The sequence below is a fragment of the Staurois parvus genome, unplaced genomic scaffold (assembly GCF_062004578.1).
Source record: "Staurois parvus isolate SC_StPar_1 unplaced genomic scaffold, SC_StPar_1.0 ptg000228l, whole genome shotgun sequence".
NCBI classification, from domain to species: domain Eukaryota; kingdom Metazoa; phylum Chordata; class Amphibia; order Anura; family Ranidae; genus Staurois; species Staurois parvus.
This window is the reverse complement of record NW_028318024.1, coordinates 370,001-394,793: the sequence shown is the minus strand read 5'-3', so window position 1 is coordinate 394,793 and position 24,793 is coordinate 370,001. Positions and strand designations below refer to the sequence as shown.

The window sequence follows — 24,793 nt, the reverse complement described above, 5'->3', positions numbered from 1 at the left end:
GTCTCCCTGCACAAGGAGAGGGAGCAGAGCTGTGGGAGGGGTCCTGCAGGCTCCACCCACAACAGAAACCTACAGGAGGGGGTGGAGACAAGACCAGTCACCCTGCCAAGGGAGAGAAAGCAGAGCTGTGGGAGGGGCCCAGTGGGCTCCACCCACTAGATAAAATTAAAGGAGGGGGCGGAGAAAAGTCCAATCACACCTTTTTTTTTTTTTCTGATCTACTCACTTGGCCTCCGGGTCATATTCAGACCAGATCCTTTTAAACTCATCCAAATGATGGGGGCCGAGAATCGACCAATCCCTGGTCAGGTAATCGAAATTATCCATAATGACGGCCACAAACAGGTTAATAATCTGAAAGAGAAAAACCAAAATAGAAATGACACCAATGACACCGACGCATGAAGGAGGAGTGCAGAGTACGTGCAGCGAATGGCTCAGTATGGCAGGGATGCTCCGCCCTCTGGCCCCTTTGAAATCCCCCCTCTCAGTAAAAATCTATGCACCCCCCCAAATCTTCCTAACACAAATCCTCTACCCCTCAGATTTCCCCTCTGAGCATAAATCCCCCCCCACTACAAACCCCCCCCCTCCCAGCACAAATCCTCTACCCTTCAGATTTCTCCTCCAAGCACAAATCCCCCCCCCCACTACAAATCCCCCCTTCCAGCACAAATCCTCTACCCTTCAGATTTCTCCTCCAAGCACAAATCCCCCCCCCAACTACAAATCCCCCCTTCCAGCACAAATCCTCTACCCTTCAGATTTCCCCTCCAAGCACAAATCTCCCCCCCCCCACTACAAATCCCCCCTCCCAGCACCAATCCTCTACCCTTCAAATTTCTCCTCCGAGCACAAATCCCCCCCACTCCAAATCCCATCCAAGCACAAATCCTCTACCCCTCAGATTTCCCCTCTGAGCACAAATCCCACCCCCCACTCCAAATGCCCCCTCCCAGCACAAATCTTTGCCCCCCCATCCCCTCATATTTCTCCTCCGAGCACAAATCCCTCCCCTACATTCCAAATCCCCCCCAGTACAAATCCTCTACCCCTCAGATTTCCTCTCCGAGCACAAATCCCCCCTACTCTAAATCCCCCCTCCCAGCACAAATCCTCTACCCCTCAGATTTCTCCTCCTTTCACAAATTCTCCCCCCCCAACATTCCAAATCCACACCTCCCCAGCACAAATCCTCTACCCCTCAGATGTCCCCTCTGAACACAAATCCCTCCCTACTCTAAATCCCCCCCTCCCAGAACAAATCTTTGCCCCCCATCCCTTCCAGCTCAAATCCTCCCAGCACAGATCCTCTACCCCTCAGATTTCCCCTCTGAGCACAAATCCCCCCCCCCACTCCAAATTCCCCCTCCCAGTACAAATCTTTCTCCCCCATCCATCCAGCTCAGATCATCCCAGCACAAATCCTCTATCCCTCAGATTTCTCTTCCGAGCACAAATCCCCCCCCCCCCCCACATTCTGAAACCCCCCCAGTACAAATCCTCTACCCCTCAGATTTCCCCTCCAAACACAAATCCCCCCTCCCAGAACAAATCTGTGCCCCCTATCCCTCCCAGCTCAAATCCTCCAAGCACAAATCTTCTCCCCCTCCAATTCCCCCTCCCAGCACAAATTCCCCTCCCCAATCCCCCCATCCTAGCACAAATCCCCCCAAATCACCCTTACTAGCACCCCTCCCCCCAAATTTCCCCTCCTAGAACAATTCTGACCCCCTGCTGCTCCTCAAATTCCCCCACCCAACACATTTCCCCTCACCCCAAATCTCCTCATGGTGCCCCCCCCCCCACATGATACCACAGTGCCCAGGGCCATCCCCTGCCTACCCCTTGCGTTAGATGACATTATACAGTATTTATAACAAATGTTATATTTAGAATTTCTGTAATATTGATCTATATTTTATTAAAACGCCAACATTTCAGAAAAAAAAAATTTAAAACCAAAATAACCGAGTTGGCAATAAGGATCGCCTCCCCCCTCCCTCCCCCCCTCCTAAAAAATGACTCCATCAAGTGTAGCTAATGACCTTCTCAATGGCACACAAAGCCATTTGACTTGCCACTGTGATCTGGTCATTTTGATTAGCTCAGCACAAAGAGAGCTTTCCTGGAGCATTTCAGTCCCTTGTAGTGCAACTGAAGCAAACAATCAACTATATACAGCACAGTATATATATATATAATAGTGGTTCTGGATACCAACTCCAACGGAAAAATACTACTTCTATTAAAATGGAACTAAACTCTCTCAATCCACCAGTCCACACTAACTAATTTTATTCCTTGTGCGGCTATCATTAGTAAACAGATAGATATTACATTTCCTCAGTTACTTCCTGGTTTCTGGCCTAGGCCAAAATAATGTCAAACATTCCAGGAGTCTTCATGGGTGGAGGGGCTTTCTCAGCTAAGCACAACCCCCCCCCCCTTCCCCACCTGCATGCCTGAGCTAAGGGCAGATGGATTCCAGGAATTAAATGCTACATGAATCGCCTGCCCTTACTCAAGATGGCCGTGGCTGCAAATGCTAGGGGGGAGTTTTTAAAAATGATTTCTCAGCAAACTAAAGCATGGAGACATGGATGGAATAATGGAGGGATGGATGGGGGGAGTTGCTGTAAATATTAAAAAAAAATCAAACTGCATTTTCAGTTTGTGGTGCTCAGATAAGTTCCGCTTTAATTACAAAATTCCTATAGATACCCACATGGAAGAAAAATATATTTGATATATATTTTAAAAATATTCTCATATATATTGACATATATTTGAAATACTACAGATTTGGACGTATTCAATATATATATATATATATATATATATATATATATATATATATCTGTCATGTGCTGAAATGCGTTTTTATTACAAAATATCTGAAAAATATTTTTAGACATACATTTTCAAATATACTGTATGTCTTTAAAAATACAAATCTACATGTTTGGAATGCATTTACAAATATATGTAAAAATATACGTTAAAATGACTTTTTTATATGTAAAAAAATCTAATATATATATATATATATATATATATATATATACATATACACTGCATATTAAAAAGCCTTTTTTTAAATATTGCAAAATATATGAAAAATGCTTTTAAAAATACATTTTCAAATATACTGTACGTCTTTAAAAATACAAATCTACATTTTTGCAATGCATTTACAAATATATGTAAAAATATACGTTAAAATTACTTTTTTATATGTAAAAAAAATCAAAAAAATCTATTTTATATATATATATATATATATATGTTTGTGTGTGTGTGTGTGTGTGTGTGTGTGTGTATATATATATTTTTGCAATGCATTTACAAATATATGTAAAAATATACATTAAAATTACTTTTTTATATGTAAAAAAAATCAAAAAAATCTATTTTATATATATATATATATATGTTTGTGTGTGTGTATATATATATTTTTGCAATGCATTTACAAATATATGTAAAAATATACGTTAAAATGACTTTTTTATATGTAAAAAAAATCTGAAAAGTCTAAAAATGATATATATATATACTGCAAATAAATATATATTCTGCATGTTGAAAAGTGTTTTTTATATATTACAAAATATATGAAAAATATTTTTAAAAATATATATTTTTAAAATATACTCTTCATATTTTTTTTTAACATATAAAAAAGTAATTTTAACATTTATTTGTAAAGGCATTCCAAAAATATAGATTTGTATTTTTAAAGACATACAGTATATTTGATACGTATTTTTAAAAATATTTTTCATATAATTTGTAATAAAAACGCATTTCAACATTATATATATTGAAATATATTTTGAAATATATTGAATATGGCCAAAATTGTAGCATTTCAAATATAATTTTCTTTCATACAAAAACTTTTTTTCTTGTTTTTTTTTTCCTGTATTGGATTTTGTATATATAGGAATGATATAATACCTGGTGACCTTTTCTTCTCTACTCACCAGAAAGGCGCAGAGCATGAAGAAGCTGATGAAATAGACGATGGCAAAGTTGCTGCCGCAGGTGAACTCTTCCTCCGGGGCAAAGTCAGAGTCGCTGTCGCATCTCTTGCCGGGCAAGCTGGCCAACATTATCTCCTGCCAGGCCTCCCCTGTGGCGCACCTAAGACAGAAGTAGGCGGGGAATGACATATTCCATCCGACGTTGCTGGCCTTTAACTCCCCCCCCCTCCATTTGCATAGGCAATGACCACATGTGAAGCTGAGCCTCCATGATCCAACCCGAAAGCCAATGAATGAAAGGGTGGGGGACAGGGACAGTTAGGCTGGGGAGGAGTGGGCTAGATGATGCTGGACATCCTCCAGCCAGGTGTCTCCGCCTTCTTAAGGGTTGTCGGTATGCACCAGAATTTTTTGTGATGGCAAATGCTGACTTGTACTGTCGTGGAGTCCATCTGTGAGTACCAACAGCCCTGAAGAAGAAGGAGGCAATTCTCCCAAAACGTGTTGGCTCGATCTATACATTTTCACAATTTTAATAAACGATTGTATTCTCCCACCAAGGGTTGCGTTAGTACAGATTAATCCAACACGTTTCAGGGGAATTGCCTCCCTCTTCTTCAGGGCTGATGGTACGAGTTAACAGAGATGGATGGACTCCGCGGTAGTACAAGAAATTTTTTGTGATGGCAAAGGCCGACTTGAACTACCAGACTCCACCCATCTCCATTAGCGTGTACCATCAGCCCTGAAGAAGAGGGAGGCAATTCCCCCGAAATGCATTGGCTCAATCTGTACATTCTCACACGTTCAATAAACAATTGTATTCTCCCACAAAGAGTTGCATTAGTACAGATCGACCCAACGCATTTCGGGGGAATTGCCTCCCTCTTCTTCAGGGCTGATGGTACGAGCTACCAGAATTTTTGTGATGGCAAAGGCCGACTTGAACTACCATAATCCACCCATCTCCGTTAGCGCATACCAACAGCCCTGAAGAGGGGGGAGGGAATTTTCCTGAAACGCGCAGGATCAATCTGTACGTTCTCACACCTTCAATAAACGATTGTATTCTCCCACCAAGGGTTGCGTCAGTATAGATTAATCCAACGCGTTCCAGGGGAATTGCCTCCCCCTTCTTCAGGGTTGCTGGTACGCACTAACTGAGTTGGATGGACTCCACGGTAGTACCAGAATTTTTGTGATGGCAAATGCCGATTTGAGCTACCAGACTCCACCCATCTCCATTAGCGTGTACCAACAGCCCTGAAGAAGGGGGAGGCAAGTCTCCCAAAACGTGTTGGCTCGATCTGTACATTCTCACACTTTCAATAAACGATTGTATTCTCCCACCAAGAGTTGCATTAGTACAGATCGATCCAACGCATTTCGGGGGAATTGCCTCCCTCTTCTTCAGGGCTGATGGTACGAGCTAACAGAGATGGATGGACTCTGTGATAGTACCAGAATTTTTGTGATGGCAAAGGCCGACTTGAACTACCAGACTCCACCCATCTCTGTTAGCGCATACCAACAGCCCTGAAGAGGGGGGAGGCAATTTTCCTGAAACGCGTAGGATCAATCTGTACGTTCTCACACTTTCAATAAACGATTGTATTTTCCCACCAAGGGTTGCGTTAGTACAGATTCATTCAACGCATTTCAGGGTAATTGTCTCCCCCTTCTTCAGGGCTGATGGTACGCGCAAACGGAGATGGATGGACTCCGCGGTAGTACCAGATTTTTTGTGATGGCAAAAGCCGACTTGAACTACCAGACTCCACCCATATCCATTACCATGTACCAACAGCCCTGAAGATGAGGGAGGCAATTCTCCCGAAACGTGTTGGCTTGATCTATGCATTCTCACACTTTCAATAAACGATTGTATTCTCCCACAAAGAGCTGCATTAAGACAGATCGATCCAATGCATTTCGGGGGAATTGTCTCCCCCTTCTACAGGGCTGATGGTACGAGCTAACAGAGATGGATGGACTCCGTGGTAGTACCAGAATTTTTTTGTAATGGCAATTCCGACTTGGACTACCAGACTCCACCCATCTCCGGTAGCGCATACCAATAGCCCTGAAGAAATGGGAGGCAATTCTTCCGAAACGTGTTGGCTTGATCTATACATTCTCACATTTTCAATAAATGATTGTATTCTCTTACCAAGAGTTGCATTAGTACAGACCAAGCAAACGCATTTCGGGGGAATTGTTCTCCTTCTTCAGGGTTGTTGGTACGCGCTAACGGAGATGGATGGACTCTGCGGTAGTACCAGAATTTATGTGATGGCAAATGCAGATTTGAGCTACCTGACTCTACCCATCTCTGTTAGCAAGTACCAACAGCCCTGAAGAAGGAGGAGGCGATTCTCCCGAAACGTGTTGGTTCGATCTATACATTCTCACATTTTCAATAAACTATTGTATTCTATCATCAAGGGTTACATTAGTAAAGATGAAGCCAGAATATTTTGATGGAAAATTCCGACTTGAGCTACCAGACTCCACCCATCTCCGTTAGCGCATACCAACAACCCTGAAGAGGGGGGAGGCAATTCTCCTGAAACGCGTAGGATCAATCTGTACATTCTCACACTTTCAATAAACGTTTGTATCCTCCCACCAAGGGTTGCGTTAGTACAAATTAATCCAACACGTTTCAGGGGAGTTGCCTCCCCCTTCTTCAGAGCTGCTGGTACGCGGCCAACGGAGATGGATGGACTCCGTGGTAGTACCAGAATTTTTTGTGATGGCAAATGCCGACTTGGACTACCAGACTCCACCCATCTCCGGTAGCGCATACCAACAGCCCTGAAGAAGGGGGAAGCAACTCTCCCGAAACGTGTTGGATTGATCTGTACGTTCTCACACAATTTCGGACAATGGTTCCTTCCTATTCAATCGTTGTATTACGTCTCTGAAGGAAGATGAGATTGCCTGCCCCCCCCCCCCCAGATTTTACCAGAATCTATTGGCAGTATTTTTCCCCCCCTTCTATTTGCCATCGAACGTTACCTGAAGAGCAGCAGCACAGCCTGGGGGAAGGTCTGAAAGTTGTTATTGCGGTTGATCTGCGTTCCGTCCTGCATGGCGATTTTTCCAAACGTCTGTAGAGAAGAACAAAGGCGGAGGGGTGAGCCGGGAATCACACCGAGGATGTGAGCGGAAAAGATCCGCGGCTCACGCAATGCCGACTGACTCACCTGCATGCCGATGACGGCGTAGATGAAAAATATCATCGCAATCAGGAGAGCGACGTACGGCAAAGCCTGCAGGACGAAGAAAACGACGATGAGATGTGCAGGGCGTTCTGTACAAATGTTTATAAAGCAGATTAGAGAAACGGTAAAGCCCAGTTCTGGCAAATTTTGTCCTCCCGCCATCCACTGATACCAATGATGGGGCACTATTCCTCCCACTGACACCAATGATGGGGCACTATTCCTCCCACTGACACCAATGATGGGGCACTATTCCTCCCACTGATACCAATGATGGGGCACTATTCCTCCCACTGACACCAATGATGGGGCACTATACCTACCACTGACACCAATGATGGGGCACTATTCCTCCCACTGATACCAATGATGGGGCACTATTCCTCCCACTGATACCAATGATGGGGCACTATTCCTCCCACTGACACCAATGATGGGGCACTATTCCTCCCACTGACACCAATGATGGGGCACTATTCCTCCCACTGATACCAATGATGGAGCACTATTCCTGCCACTGATACCAATGATGGGACACTATTCCTCTGACTGACACCAATGATGGGGCAATATTCCTCTGACACCAATGATGGGGCACTATTTCTCCTTCTGACCACGGGTGCTATGTAGTTTATTTACTCCCATTGATTATCAAGACTGAAACCTACTCCCACTGATGCTGGGGTATTTACTACTCCAAATGGTGACAATCCGACCCCCCTAAAGTCTGAAGGACAGTGAACTGGCCCTTTGTTTAGAAAGTTTGAAGACCCCTGCTCTAGAGAATAAAATGTTGGCTGTTACATTTTTATGTCACACAGTACAGTAAGCAGAGACCCTGGAGAATAAAATATTGTCAGTTCAATTTTTTTTTAGTCAGGCAAGATCCCACTTGGTCAGAGCCACACCGATTTCTAAAGTAGTACTTTTGGGGGCGATTTGCCTAGACCTCTGTGTCAGATGTCTTGCAAATCGCACCTGCAATCGGCATGTCCCCCGACTTACAGTCGCACGATTTCAAAGTCGGGTTTGATGTGACCGGGGTGCCCTCACCGCCTCACCTGGAAGGACTTAATGAAGGTCCACAGCAGTGTTCGAATACCTTCCCCTTTACTCAAGAGTTTCACCAAGCGCATGACACGGAAGAGTCGGAAGAAGGTGATGGAGATTCGGGAACTGTCTTCTGAACTCTAGAAAAAAGGTTGTAAAATACGGATTTAGACAACATGTACAAGGATGAAAATAAATATAGATCTGAATAAAAATGTCTGTGAAGGTTCTCATGTATCCGGGTCATGGTATATCTAGTAGTTGATCACATCATTAAGACTTGTTTCCCAGTTTTGAAGACCTTTTTGTAGCTTCTCCAAGCCACTTCTTCAGATCTAATGATTGTTGGGAAGATACCCCCTAAAATACTGTTCCTTTACAAATGTTGGGGTATCTTCCAGACAGTGAATATACCTGAAAAAGTGGCCTTGAGAATCTTCAAAATGTCTCCTACATTACAGAACAAGTCCAGTTGTGGAGAACGGCTACTAGCTATGTTGTGCCCACACTATTTATGAGGGTGCTCATTCACCCAGGTCATGGTATATGGTTGGTCACATTCATCTGGACTTGTTCTGTCATGTTGAAGACATTTTGTAGATTCTCCAAGCCATTTCTTCAGTTCTAATGAGTGTCAGGAAGACGCCCTAGGATTTATATTCAGGCAGGTAACCTAAACACCTACATTCAATCACCATGAAATGTGTCAAGGAAGATGTTGATTGTCCAAGAACATGATGGGAGTTGTGAATGTTCTGAAACCCCTCTGTTCTAGTTACATCATCTCATCCTTGATGTCAGGAAGTCTACATAGATGTTAATCCTTTCATTCACATGGTTGAAGGTGTGAATTGCTGTTAAATTGCTGGGGCAGAGATGTTAAAACAGCATTATATGGATAATACCTTCTGATGAAAGCACCCGCCCTTGTTCCCGGATGGTTGTTCCAGTCTGACATAGATGGCCCTGAACCAGCTGTCCTCTCTGTCTAAAATGTGCACCTCAATGTCTTAAGAAAAAAAAGTCCTTTTCCTAAGGTGTAAGAAAACTGCTTTGTCCTGTAGAGTTTGTCCTCCTAGGTTGGCTGATCAATTGTTTTGCAAGAGGTTGTTTTGTCTCCCCAAGGTACAGGTCTTTGGATTTCTCACTATGCTGCACTGCATATACCAGGTTACATTGCTTGTGTTTGGGTGTTGAATATTTGCTTGTGTTTAGGTGTTTGGTCTTTGCTTATGTTTGGATGTTGGGTATTTGATTGTTGTTGGGTCTTTGCCTGAGTTTGGGTGTTGGGTCTTTACTTGTTGTTGGGTCTTTGCTTGTTGTTGGGTCTTTGCTTGTGTTGGATGTTGGGTCTTTGCTTGTGTTTGGGTGTTGGGTCTTTACTTGTTGTTGGGTCTTTGCTAGTTGTTGGGTGTTGGACCTTTGCTTGTGTTTGGGTGTTCAGTATTTTCTTGTTGTTGGGTCTTTACTTGTTGTTGGGTCTTTGCTTGTGTTGGATGTTGGGTCTTTGATGGTGTTTGGGTGTTGGGTCTTTACTTGTTGTTGGGTCTTTGCTTGTTGTTGGGTCTTTGCTTTTGTTGGATGTTGGATCTTTGCTTGTTGTTGGGTCTTTGCTTGTGTTGGATGTTGGATCTTTGCTTGTTGTTGGGTCTTTGCTTGTGTTGGATGTTGGATCTTTGCTTGTTGTTGGGTCTTTGCTTGTTGTTGGGTCTTTGCTTGTGTTGGATGTTGGGTCTTTGCTTGTTGTTGGGTCTTTGCTTGTGTTTGGGTGTTGTGTCTTTACTTGTTGATGGGTCTTTGCTTGTGCTTGGGTGTTGGACATTTGCTTGTGTGTGGGGTATTTGCTTATGTTTAGGTGTTTGGTCTTTGCTTGTGTTTGGATGTTGGGTGTTTGCTTGTGGTTAGGTGATAGGACTGTGTGTGTGTTTGGGTGATAGGTCTTTGCTTGTGTTTTGGGTTTTGGGTATTTGCTTGTGTGTGGGTGTTGGGTCTTTGCTTGTGTTTGGATGTTGGGTCTTTGCTTAGGTGTTGGCGTTGGGTCTCTGCTTGTGTTAGGGTGTTTACTTGTTGTTGGGGCTTTGCTTGATGTTGGGTCTTTTCTTGTATTTTTGTGTTGGGCTTTTGATTGTATTTGGGTGTTGGACTGTGCTTGTGTGTTGTGTCTTTGCTTGTGTATGGGTGTTGGACATTTGCCTGTGTTTAGGTGTTTGGGTGTAGGACATTGCCTGTGTTTAGGTGTTTGGTCTTTGCTTGTGTTTGGGGTATTTGCATGTGTTTGCGTGTTGGATCTGCACTTGTGTTTGGGTGATGGGACTGTGCTTGTGTTTGGGTGTTGGGTCTTTTCTTGTTGTTGGGTGATGGGACTGTGCTTATGTTTGGGCTTTGGGTCTTTGCTTGTGTTTGGGCGTTGGGTCTTTGCTGGTGTTTGAGTGATGGGACTATACTTGTGTTTGGGTGTTGGGTCTTTTCTTGCTGTTGGGTCTTTCCTTGTGTTTAGATGTTGGGTGTTTGCTTGTGTTTAGATGTTGGGTCTTTGCTTGTGATTTTGTGTTTAGGGTCTTTAGGATGTACAGGCTTCTATCTCAATGTATTGCTGGGCTTTATAAGGACACAGGCATGAGATGTTTGTTAAAGATCCTTTTGTTGTTTTTTTTCATTAGCATTGAAGAAGTAGCTTAGATAAGCTACAAAAAGCCTTTTCCAATACAGAACAATGCCACTTAGACCCCTTTCACACAAGAGGTCTGATCGTACCCGGCTGTCCATTTTTCATCCTCTATGAGCAGTCAGATGTAAACAGACTGGTGTCCATTTACACCCGGATACCTACAATCTGATCCGACAAAAACAAATGGAAGGGGGATCTATTCTCCTCCGTCTGACTGGATTGAATGGAGGGCAGTTGGGCGTAAATGGACAGCTGGTTCATTTCCATCTGGCTGCCCATAGAGTATAGCAGGCTGTGTCTATGTTCCTCTGGATAAGCAGAGCGAATGTGGACCTGTCATCCGGCTGCTTTGCTCAGCAGGGGGATCAGCGGACAGAGAAAAACTGATCCAGCCCATGTGAAAGGGGCCTCAAATGTCACCAATCACTACTATCTATGAAAAACCTTCCTCCTTTCAAAGTAACTTTAAGGACAGGCAAGCAACTCTTGACTGTGAGCTGAATTGACTTGCATAGTCAAAGAAACATTGAAAAGGGTTTTTTCCACTATGCTCACCAAACCTACCTACAAATTACGTTGTATGGTGCAGTGGGAGCTGGATCTTGGGAAGACCATAGAGCTCCAAGAATGGCAAGAAATAGCAGATAACAGGTATCCACCGCTACATCTTTAATAGAACATGCTATTGAGATGGTACATGGTTCCAGTCAGAATGCCAAAAGCACATCCCCAGACTTGGCCTCAATTTTTCAGAGGGTTGTGGCCAGATGGGCATAATGTTCCTTATTTGGTGGCAATGCCCTAACATAAGCAGGTTTTGGATTAGGATGTTCCACTTGCTCTATTCTATAACTAGATTGGATCTTCCCAAAATACCAGAAACAGTTTTGTTTCTCAAAGTTAATGAGGAAATTCATAAATACCATAGAGACCAAACCTCTTATTGGCTGCCCCATAGTGAAAAATGGGAAAAGGGTGACCTTTGGATCTGTTAAGCAGAAACTCAACTGGATCATGATTAATACCAAACTGGCGATTGTGTTACACAATGCACAGAAGAAATTCGATAAAATGCAGGCCCCACGGATCCAATATTCTTCACAAGACTCATGAGGCCCGGGAGGGGTTGACCCCCTTTTTCATTTATCTACTTTATTTTTCTCTTCACTACTGTTACTCCTTTTTTTTCTCTTTTCTTTCTCCTTCATTACCGTTAGGGTGGATCTCTGGTCTGACAAAGGAGGACAAGCCTATTGATACAAAAGCTGAGGCCTTCTTTGGCATCCCCCTTGTAAGACCCCAACAACCAGCCTGTCTGCACTAGATACAAATGTTACAGATAGGTTACCTGGGGGATCATATATGCAACTTTAGTGAGGTGCCATAAACCTGTAGTTGATGTAACTGTGGATTAATATGGGATATGCCAAGGATACAACCATATTTCTGTGTCTTCATCATTTTTTCTTTTAATTTGAGTTGTCCTCAGAACGGGAATAGAGGGGAAATCATTCAATGGGGAATCAGGTTCTGCTGAGCCTGGGAATCCCTCATTTTGGGTTGATTTCCTCTCACTTCCCAATGGGTTATAACCCTCCCTTACTCTATCCAAAAGGAAAAAAGAGGAAACTTTTGCCTTTAGTTCTAGGTTAATGTAGCACCCCTCTAGTTAGCCAGGGGGAGCTAGACTAGGGTTTTAGGCAGAGGCTGAATAGCAGCCTGGGCATGAGTCAGCCTGGGTATAAATCAGCCAGGTCACCTTGGGTCAGTGCTCCCCAGATCAGTTCTCTGATACCTCCCTCTGCTCTAGAGACTTGGAAAGTTTCTAGAAGGCAGTGGGTGGGGGTGAGGAGGTTCTAACCTGCATGTCTGAGGTACCCTGACCAATCCCCAAACAGGAGGCTTGGCATGGGGTCAGGACAGCCCTATGATGGATATGATGGAGCCTGATCAGCAGGAAGTGGTCAGTGTCAGGTGGAAGATGATGTGAGAAGGCTGCAGGCAGGATCTTGGAAGGAGGATCACTCAGCCTCATTGTCTCCTGATAGAGGACAATCTGAGAAACCGGGAAGGAGCTAGCCCAGTGTAAGGCCTGAAGGCAGTCACCAACCCAACAACCCCACCCCCGGGCCAGATAAGGGGAGAAGGCAGTCATGCGGCAAACCCAACTAGCTCCTCCCATGGGGATGCTTTACTGCGGTGGCTGCTTCCAGGTCCCCTTGCTCAGGGATTCCCTCAGGCAGCTGGATGGTACACCAGAAGGGCTGGAGAGCTCTTCGAAGAAGAGACTTTCATTCTCTTATCCACATCTGTACTTTAGTTGCTAAGAAGGTTTCTACAGTTCCTTGGGCATCCCATGCATCCCTCAACCCCAACCAAGTTTATTACCCCTTAATAAAATCACAAAAAAACAAGCCTAAGGACTGTTTACTGTCTCTGTGTTCATGTGTGGTGGAAGAAGATGTGTATTGCCTAGCTGTGCAGGACTATAGGGGGACCCAAACTCAGCAACTCCTGAGGGGGTAGTTTTAAGAGACCACATCACATCCCTAAACAAATGCAAATGGCACTCTCCTGCAATAGAAGAGATAGAATACTAACCTTTCCCGTCTCTACTCCCTTCCTTCCATTCCAGCACTGCAGCCTCCATCAGACTCTTCAGCATTCAACATTTCCAGTGTTGGATGCCTGTGTCCCCAACTGCAGGCTGTGGCTCCGTCCTCCAAACTCTGTCACTTCTTTATCTTGTAGTGATGTGGGGGGTTGTCAGGAACATCATATCAGTTGTCAGAGAGATCGTGACAGCAGTAAGGCTCGTGCTCAAGTTCATGCACATGTTTTTGGGTATGGGAGAACATGCAAGAATGCACAGATGCATAGGAACATGCACAATACGGCATGCACATGGATGCATGGGCACGATCATCACAGATACTGGTGCCTAGTGGACCATTTCAACTTGCTGGAAGGTCTTTCAGCTTGTATCTCAGTTATCCTTGGTCCTGAATCCTGTTGACATTGTTATTGACCCAGCTTTCGTCTGTCCCACCTGCCTGTTTAAATCTGCTGCTTACTTGTGTTAACAACTTTGGCCTAGACTCTTGACCAAGATTTTGCATTATATATACAAAAAATGCAGCGCTATTAATATATCATGAATGGTAATGATGAGACACAGTCCAACAAAAGGTGCTCGTTGATTCCCGGTGCAAATGATAGGAATGCGCACTAACCAGAAGCGTATAGGTAATACGCATGTGAATAAATATCCTGAAGATTCCCCTCTCCTTTCTGGTCTGATCATGGGAATAGCTGGAAAGAATGAAGATCAAGCGCCCTCGTGTGGTAAAGATGTGGTCCAGCAGGTCAGAGAAATTACTGCCAAGATGTAGTTCCCCCTCTCAGGAGCTGACACAGGGATCACTCGGGGCTGTGAAGGTTGAAGAAGCAGGTTACTGTAGCCGGCTCCCACCGTCCCCGTACAGGTACGTGTTCCCCATCCCCCGGTGCTGGAGCTGGGATGCTTCAGGATATTTATTCACATGCGTATTACCTATATGCTTCTGGTTAGTGCGCATTCCTATCATTTGCACCGGGAATCAACGAGCACCTTTTATTGGACTGTGTCTCATCATTACCATTCATGATATATTAATAGCGCTGCATTTTTTGTATATATATATATATTTCTTGGGACTTTTATGCGTTTTCCTTGAATGTTCAGCTGCTAATTATTGAGAGCGCTCACTATATTTTTACAAGATTTTGCATTGATTTTGTACCTCGTTGTCTGAATGTTACCAACCTTTGCCTGTCTCTGACCTTGATCTTCCACACAGGGGCGGACTGACCATTTGGAAACTCGGGCACTGCCTGAGGGCCCAGGGTCAGTAGGGGGCCCCATGAGACGCCCCTGGTACCTTTTTCATAGGCTTTTTTGAGTTTGGGCAAGGACACAGGGACCCCATGATCCCCTATTGCTCGGGGGCCCCATGAGTTGTCAGTCCGCCCCTGATTCCACATGATTTGGTGCCTTCCTGCTCAGTTGTTACTGAACTTGGCTTGTGACCTGGTCCTGCCCTCTATTGTTCTTGGTGAAGCCGGGGTGACCTAATTGCTGCAATTCCACTAACCTGGCACCCGCACTCCCATGTTTAAGTCCACGGTTCCAGCTTCCTGACACCAGAGCCCTTCCATTGCCCTAGCAGTCATTGTCTTAACTCCCAGTGTACTTGCAAGGAATTGTGGAAGAGGCCAACTTCATCATCTCAAGATCTTCATATAGGTAAGTGGCATTGGAGGTGGAAGGAACCACTGGGCACCAGAAGATCAACACTCGCGAATGATTCCCGCCAGACTTCAGAGTAATATTTCTCTTTCATAAAGTGGTGTTCAGTGGCACGGTAGTTACTATTAGCTTTTTAGTAAATTTGATTTAACTGGCTTTAGGAACCCTTCAGCTCCAGATTGCCAGTGGCGTTAAATGCTTAATGTGCATGCTGGCTTTAAATAAAGGCTAGTCAAAGCAGGCCAAGAGCTTGGCTTCTGTCTGCTAATTGCTTATCTACAACTACAGACAAGACTCCTCACTCCCGCAGGCCAGGAAAGGAAACAAAGCCAACACAATTACTGTCTAGGGTTCCAATCTGGTAAATCATAAAAACCACAGCTGGGGTAACATGTTAGATTGGGGCCTTCCATGGAACTAAATGAAATGGGGCGATTCACAATTTTCTCGGAAAATACCTTTGGAAAAATACTAGACAAAGGACACAGTGATTCATTAAATAGTCAATGAGTGGAGCCCCTGGAGTCTAAAAACCCATTCTGACAAGTTAACGTGCACATATACCCATGCACATTACGACAAGAGGTGGCAACACCTGTTATATGCATTGAAGTGCCATTTTGAATATCACCCCAATGCACCAAGGCAACATACCTTGGTATGGTAGTGTGTTGCATTGACAAAAATGGTGCACGTCTGATTTTTGGCACATAGGGGCAGTGTTTCTCAATCAGAGTGCTATGGCACCTGTAGGAGGCCTTCTGGGATCCCCTAGGGTGCCACAAGCATGGGATCCAGGTTGCTGTGGATCAGGGTCATGAGTTGCCATGGTGTGAGTCGGCTGGCTCTCTGTACCGTAACAACCAATGATGCTCTAGGACCTGGACACACAGTGTCATTTGTCGCTATGGTGATGGGAGCCAAACCCGAACACAACATGGTGATGTATGATTGAGGGCAGGCGGCATGCAGGGCCACCCCTAGCAGAAGAAGATAGAACTCCTCCTCCTCCACCCCTACTCTCTGCCACATTGCTGGGACTAAAAGATAGGACTCTGGTGTAAAGAGGGGACTGTGTGATTGGGGGCTCTGTGATTGGGGGGACTGTATGACTGGAGGCTCTGTGATGGGAAGACTGGGTGGCTGGCAGACTCTTTGATGGGGGACTGTATGACTGGGGGCTCTATGATGGAATCACTGGGTGGTTGGGGGACTCTTTGATGGGGGACTGTATGACTGGGGGCTCTATGATGGAATCACTGGGTGGTTGGGGGACTCTTTGATGGGGGACTGTATGACTGGGGGCTCTCTGATGGGGGGACTGTGTGATTGGGGGCTCTGTGACTGGGGAGACTGTATGACTGGGGGCACTGTGAATGGGAGGACTGGGTGGTTGGGGGACTCTTTGATGGATGACTGGGGAATCTGTGATGGGAAGACTGGGTGGTTGGGGGACTCTTTGATGGGGGACTGTATGACTGGGGGCTCTGTGATGGAATCACTGGGTGGTTGGGGGACTGTATGACTGGGGGCTCTGTGATGGAATCACTGGGTGGTTGGGGGACTCTTTGATGGTGGACTGTATGACTGGGGGCTCTGTGGTGGGAGGACTGGGGGGTTGGGGGACTCTTTGATGGGGATTGTATGACTGGGGGCTCTCTGATGGGGGGACTGGGTGGTTGGGGGGCTCTTTGATGGATGACTGGGGGATCTGTGATGGGAAGACTGGGTGGTTGGGGGACTCTTTGATGGGGGACTGTATGACTGGGGGCTCTGTGATGGAATCACTGGGTGGTTGGGGGACTGTATGACCGGGGGCTCTGTGATGGAATCACTGGGTGGTTGGAGGACTCTTTGATGGGGGACTGTATGACTGGGGGCTCTATGGTGGGAGGACTGGGGGGTTGGGGGACTCTTTGATGGGGATTGTATGACTGGGGGCTCTCTGATGGGGGGACTGGGTGGTTGGGGGACTCTTTGATGGGGGACTGTATGACTGGGGGCTCTGTGATGGAAGGGCTGGGTGGTTGGGGGACTCTTTGATGGGGATTGTATGACTGGGGGCTCTTTGATGGGGGGACTGGGTGGTTGGGGGGCTCTTTGATGGATGACTGGGGGATCTGTGATGGGAAGACTGGGTGGTTGGGGGACTCTTTGATGGGGGACTGTATGACTGGGGGCTCTGTGATGGAATCACTGGGTGGTTGGGGGACTGTATGACCGGGGGCTCTGTGATGGAATCACTGGGTGGTTGGAGGACTCTTTGATGGGGGACTGTATGACTGGGGGCTCTGTGGTGGGAGGACTGGGGGGTTGGGGGACTCTTTGATGGGGATTGTATGACTGGGGGCTCTCTGATGGGGGGACTGGGTGGTTGGGGGGCTCTTTGATGGATGACTGGGGGATCTGTGATGGGAAGACTGGGTGGTTGGGGGACTCTTTGATGGGGGACTGTATGACTGGGGGCTCTGTGATGGAATCACTGGGTGGTTGGGGGACTGTATGACCGGGGGCTCTGTGATGGAATCACTGGGTGGTTGGAGGACTCTTTGATGGGGGACTGTATGACTGGGGGCTCTGTGGTGGGAGGACTGGGGGGTTGGGGGACTCTTTGATGGGGATTGTATGACTGGGGGCTCTCTGATGGGGGGACTGGGTGGTTGGGGGACTCTTTGATGGGGGACTGTATGACTGGGGGCTCTGTGATGGAAGGGCTGGGTGGTTGGGGGACTGTATGATTGGGGACTCTGTGATGGAATCACTGGGTGGTTGGGGGACTCTTTGATGGGGGACTGTATGACTGGGGGCTCTGTGATGGGGCTATTGTGTGACTGGGGTGCTCTGTGATAGGGTTACCGTGTGACTGGTGTTCTCTGTGATGGAGGAATTCTGATGTGATGGGGGACTTATGCATTCTGGGCCTCTGATATAAAGGGGAGACTCTCATGTGATGGAGGAACCTCTGATGTGATTGGAGGGGGGGGGCTTCTGATGTAAACGTGGGACCTCTGATGTGATGTGGAACCTCTAACATGAAGGGAGACTTCTGATGTGAAGTTAAAAACATTGCCTTACAGTAATTCACAGGCCTTTGATATCAGTAGGCTGCCTTAACACAACGCACATTTTTTCTGTCATGTGATCCAGCGCCCATATCGTACATCCATGACCAACCTCCATCTCATGTCTATAGGTGGCTGTAGCTTGATATTACGTACTATTACTTCTAGAGAAGACCTTATGACCTACCTCCCCAACATGCCATCCATTCTGAAACACAAACATGATGGAAACGGATGTCGATGGTTCACATCAAAGATGAAGATGAGGGTGATGACCATGAATCCATGGAAGCATGGGGACAGTACACAGGAAGATATGATTCAGCACAAGCAAACATAAAAAGATACTGCCTTCTTTTAGACATATTTAGAGATAAATTTAAAATAAATCAGTAAATCATTTTATGAACAAGCTTTAAAGTTAATCACCGAGCAAAAATACAATGTATGTAGATTTGTATCCACTAAAGGCAAAGTTAAAGGCAAGGAAGGCAAAATTATGGTGGTTTTTGGTTGTCTTTAAGGTTGCAATTGGTTTTAAATGGCTCCCGATGGTTATAAAAGCTCCTTCGACTATCCTCATCCTGTTTTTGTGCAAAAAATGGTTCTTCATTAGCTAGGAGTATGACGTTAGATACTGAGGAACAATGGTAACTAAACTTCAACCCTAAATGTGAACATGACATTAGATATTAAGAAACACGGGTACCCCAACTGTTTTTATGGGTTCAACGTGCTGTAAGTGGCTCCTAAAGATTACTGAAGATCCTTCAACTATTCTGATCTTGGACATAAAAATGGCTCTTTGGTAATTGGAAACCTAACATTAGATTCTGAAGAAAAGGAGAACCCAAACTCCAACCCTAACCTTTCATCTAAATGGTCAAAAATGGTGGTTTTGGGTTGTCTTCAAAGGTGATATTGGCTTTAAATGGCTGTACCTGGCTTCAAAAGCTCTTTCAACTATCCCGACTGTGTTTTTGTGAAAAAATGCAATGGCCCTTCGGTAATTGGAAACCTAACATTAGATACTGAAGAAAAGGAGAACCCAAACTCTAACCCTAACCTCTCATATAAATGGTCCAAAATGGTGGTTTTGGGTTGTCTTCAAAGTTGCAATGGGCTTTAAATGGCTGCTGATGGCTTCAAAAGCTCCTTCAACTATCCTGACTGTGTTTTTGTACAAAAAATGCAATGGCCCTTCGGTAACTGGGAATGTGACATTAGATACTGAAGAAGAGGAGCACCCAAACTCCAACCCTAACCTTTCATATAAATGGTCCAAAATGGTGGTTTTGGGTTGTCTTCAGAGGTGCAATTGGCTTTAAATGGCTGCTGATGGCTTCAAAAGCTCCTTCAACCAGGGGCGGACTGACCATTCGAGCACTCGGGCACTGCCCGAGGGCCCGGGTCAGTAGGGGGCCCCATGAGATGCTCCTGGTACCTTTCGTTGGTTTTTTCAGGTGTGTGCAAGGACACAGGGGCCCCATGATCCCCTATTGCCCGGGGGCCCCATGAGTTGTCAGTCCGCCCCTGCCTTCAACTATCCTGACTGTGTTTTTGTGCAAAAAATGCAATGCCCTTCGGTAACTGGGAACGTGACATTAGATACTGAAGAAGAGGAGCACCCAAACTCTAACCCTAACCTTTCATATAAATGGTCCAAAACGGTGGTTTAGGGTTGTCTTCAAAGGTGCACTTGGCTTTAAATGGCTGCTGATGGCTTCAAAAGCTCCTTCAACTATCCTGACCGTGTTTTTGTGCAAAAAATGCAATGGCCCTTCGTTAACTGGGAACGTGACATTAGATACTGAAGAAGAGGAGAACCCAAACTCCAACCCTAACCTTTCATATAAATGGTCCAAAACGGTGGTTTTGGGTTGTCTTCAAAGGTGCAATGGGCTTTAAATGGCTGCTGATGGCTTCAAAAGCTCCTTCAACTATCCTGACCGTGTTTTTGTGCAAAAAATGCAATGGCCCTTCGGTAACTGGGAACGTGACATTAGATACTGAAGAAGAGGAGAACCCAAACTCCAACCCTAACCTTTCATATAAATGGTCCAAAATGGTGGTTTTTGGCTGTCTTCAAAGACATTAAATGGCTGCTGATGGCTTCAAAAGCTCCTTCAACTATCCTGATCCTGTTTTGTGCAAAAATGGTCCTTTCATTAGCTGGGCACCTAATTGAGGAACACTGAGGGACATGGGTACCCAAACGCCAACCCTAACCTTTCATATAAATGGGAATTAAATTGTTTGTTTAAATCTTATTATTTGCTTCCTTCAACTGCCCTGATCCATTTTTTGCTACTCTGGTAAAATCCACTGATATCAACAGGGAAGGCAAAATTATGGTGGTTTTGGCTGTCTTGAAGGGTGCAATGAGCTTTAAATGGCTATAAAAGCTCCTTTAACTATCCTAATCCTGTTTTTGTGCAAAAATTGAGAAGAGGTGTACCCAAACTCCAACCCTAACCTTTCATATAAATGGCCAAAAATGTCAACTATGGTGATCCCATGGCTTTGTTCACTAACAAAGCCATCAATTGCTATGTCAGCTATGGCAATCCTGTGGCTTTATCAACAGCGCCATCGTTTACTATGTCAACTATGGCAGTCCCCTGGCTTTGTTTATTAACAAAGTCATCATTTACTATGTCAGTTATGGCGATCCTGTGGATTCGTTTATCAGCAAAGCCTTCAATTACTATGTCAGCTATGGCGATCCAGTGGCTTTAAGCCTTCAATTACTATGTCAGCTATAGTGACCTCATTGCTTTGTTTATTAACAAAGCCATCAATTATTATGTCAACTATGGCGATCCCATGGCTTTGTTTACTAACAAAGCCATCAACTACTGTGTCTGCTATGGCTATCCCATGGCTTAGTTTGCTTACAAAGCCATCAATTACTGTGTCAGCTATGGTGATCCCGGGGCTTCCTATATTAACAAAGCCTTCAATTATAATGCCAACTCTGGTGATCCCATGGCTTTGTTCATTAACAATGCCATCAATTACTATGTCAACTATGGCGATCCCATGGCTTTGTTTACTAACAAAGCCATCAACTACTGTGTCTGCTATGGCTATCCCATGGCTTAGTTTACTTGCAAAGCCATCAATTACTGTGTCAGCTATGGTGATCCCAGGGCTTCCTTTATTAACAAAGCCTTCAATTATACTGCCAACTCTGGCTATCCCATGGCTTAGTTTACTTGCAAAGCCATCAATTACTGTGTCAGCTATGGTGATCCCAGGGCTTCCTTTATTAACAAAGCCTTCAATTATACTGCCAACTCTGGCGATCCCGTGGCTTTGTTTATTAACAAAGCCATGAATTACTATGTCAACTATGGCGATCCCATGGCTTTGTTTACTAACAAAGCCATCAACTACTGTGTCTGCTATGGCTATCCCATGGCTTAGTTTACTTGCAAAGCCATCAATTACTGTGTCAGCTATGGTGATCCCGGGGCTTCCTTTATTAACAAAGCCTTCAATTATACTGCCAACTCTGGCGATCCCGTGGCTTTGTTTATTAACAAAGCCATGAATTACTATGTCAACTAAGGCAATCCCATGGCTTTGTTTATTAACAAAGCCATTATTACTACCTCAGCTATGGCGATCTCATTGCTTTGATTATTAACAAGGCCATCGATTGCTATGTCAGCTATGGCGATCCCGTGGCTTTGTTTATTAACAAAGCCATCAATTATTATGTCAACTATGGCGATCCCGTGGCTTTGTTTATTAACAAAGCCATCAATTACTATGTCTACTATGGTAATCCTATGGCTTTGTTTAAAAACAAATCAAAATGCAGTGTAATCAATGTAATTTTTTAGGCACATTTCATCTAAGCCGTCCATGTGGGTAAATTCGAAGATAATTTCTTTGAAGGCAAAATCCCTTCATTTCCACCTATTGCCAACATCTAAAGCAATCGACTCTTTCAACAGAGATTTTTTTTTTTTCCTCTGGAATACAATGTGGAAGTAAAAAAGATCAAGCTGTTCCTTTCCTGCTGCCTTCCAGAACACTTATAAATGCAGCTCCGATGCTTCTTCCAGCGACAGCCGGCAACAGATCTGGAGGATAGACTGAAGAGGGGTCTCCTTCTGGCCTCCTTTTATTTGAACCTCTAAATGTGAGATCACAATGATTTAGAATTAGGATAGCCAAAACAAATTGGTTTGGGGCTGCAAAAGGGAAATCTGACCCTGGCGATGGGTGAAGAGATCTAAATACCCATCAACTGGAAATAAGGCCGTATTTATCATTCGGTTGTATGTAGAAAATTGAACGAGGGATATTTAACATCCTCAGCCCAGGGACGGTGGTATCATGTATTTAGCGGACGACTAACAGATACAGCAATTAATTATTGTCCAGCCCAGCAAAAAAAGAGGCATGTCAGGTTATATGAGCGACTTTCACTCTGAACTCCCTGGGCCTCCTCCCTGGGCAAACTCATACACTCTCACGGCTTCAACTATCACCTCTACGCTGACGACACCCAAATCTACCTCTCCACCCCTCTCCTCACCCCCACTATCTCCGCCCGCATCACTCACCTCCTAAATGACATCTCAGACTGGATGTCGCTACATTTCCTCAAGCTCAACCTCTCCAAAACCGAGCTCCTCGTATTTCCCCCTGCCAACACCCCCCCCCCCCCATCCTATCCATCATCACCAACAACTCCACTATCACTCCCGCCCCGCAAGCCAAAGTCCTTGGCGTCATTCTTGACTCGAACCTCTCCTTCCAACCGCATGTCAAATCACTCACAAACACATGCAGGCTCCACCTCCGCAACATTGCCAAGATACGTACCTTCCTCACCCTTGACACCACCAAACTTCTAGTACACGCCATCATCATCTCACGCCTTGACTACTGTAATTCTCTTCTCACCGGCCTACCCAAGTGCAGGCTCTCCCTGCTCCAGACCATCCTGAACTCAGCGGCTAGACTCATCCACCTCACCACCCGCTCCACCTCTGCCACCCCCCTCTGCCTCTCCCTCCACTGGCTCCCGATTGCCCAACGCATCAAATTTAAACTTCTAATCCTGACCTACAAAGCCATTCATAACACTGCCCCTGACTACCTCACCAACCTGATCCCCAAGTACCACCCTACCCGTACCCTTCGCTTCTCACAGGACCTCCTTCTATCCTGCTCCCTGGTCTCCTCCTCCCATGCACGACTGCAGGACTTCTCCAGGTCCTCCCCCATTCTCTGGAACTCACTGCCCCAATCCATCAGACTGTCGCCTTCCCTCTTCACATTCAGGCGCTCCCTCAAAACCCATCTCTTCAGGGAAGCCTACCCCACCCTCACCTAACGGCCATTCTCCCTCTTTCCTCCCACCCCTCATTCCCCTCAGCCACTTCCTCCTGTACCACTACCCCCTCCCACCTAGATTGTAAGCTCGAAAGAGTAGGGCCCTCTTACCCCTCGTACGTTGTTTGTTGTTGTTGTACTGTGCCATGTATTGTCCCCCCTATTGTACAGCGCTGAGCAAACCCTTTGGCGCTATATAAACTCGTAATAATAATAATAATAACTCATCTCCCAAAAGCTTACAATACTGTAATGTCCATTGAATATTACCAAATCCCATCTAGTTGTACAAGCCCAGCACTCACATTGACTTCTGTCACGGCGATATCCACCAGGCTCCCGACCACAATGAGAGCATCAAACGTATTCCATGCATCACAGAAATAATGCTGAGAAGAGATGAAAGAGGCAGCAGGTTAGAAGGCATGATAGACCAATAAAGGTGATGTGAGTATCCAACAAAAGTCATATTTAAATCCTCAAATGAAATTGATATACACTATATTGCCAAAAATATTGGGCCGCCGGCCTTTCCACACTCATGACCTTAAATGGCCTCCCAGTCTTAGTCCATAGGGTTCAATATTGAGTTGGCCCCGCCCTTTCCACGCACATGACCTTTAATGGCCTCCCAGTCTTAGTCCGTAGGGTTCAATATTGAGTTGGCCCCGCCCTTTCCACACACATGACCTTTAATGGCCTCCCAGTCTTAGTCCGTAGGGTTCAATATTGAGTTGGCCCCGCCCTTTGCAGCTATAACAGCTTCAACTCTTCTGGGAAGGCCGTCCACAAGGTTTAGGAGGGTGTCTATGGGAAGGTTGGACCATTCTTCCAGAAGCACATTTGTCAGGTCAGGCACTGATGTCGGGGGAGGAGGCCTGGCTCGCAGTCTCCGCTCTAATTCATCCCAAAGGTGTTCTATGGGGTTGAGGTCAGGACTCTGTGCAGGACAGTCAAGTTCCTCCACCCCAAACTGGCTCCTCCATGTCTTTATGGACCTTGCTTTGTGCACTGGTGCGCAGTCATGTTGGAACAGGAAGGGGCCATCCCCAAACTCTTCCCACAAAGTTGGGAGCATGAAATTGTCCAAAATATCACCTTAAGAGTTCTCTTCGCTGGAACTAGGGGGCCAAGCCCAACCCCAGAAAGGCAAG

The 24,793-nt window shown here is 45.4% G+C and overlaps 1 protein-coding gene across 1 annotated transcript in view; it reads right to left on the bottom strand.

Moving 5' to 3' along the window:
- The window catches only part of CACNA1F (calcium voltage-gated channel subunit alpha1 F), a 208,067-nt gene that overhangs the window by 46,151 nt on the left and 137,123 nt on the right, over nt 1-24,793 (bottom strand). The window contains exons 32-38 of the mRNA XM_089679619.1: nt 23,945-24,028; nt 18,472-18,492; nt 8,278-8,406; nt 7,199-7,264; nt 7,011-7,102; nt 3,990-4,149; nt 227-354 (exon numbers count right to left, since the gene is read on the bottom strand). Coding sequence (XP_089535745.1) covers nt 227-354; nt 3,990-4,149; nt 7,011-7,102; nt 7,199-7,264; nt 8,278-8,406; nt 18,472-18,492; nt 23,945-24,028 — 680 coding nt within the window. The remainder of the gene's footprint in view (nt 1-226; nt 355-3,989; nt 4,150-7,010; nt 7,103-7,198; nt 7,265-8,277; nt 8,407-18,471; nt 18,493-23,944; nt 24,029-24,793) is intronic.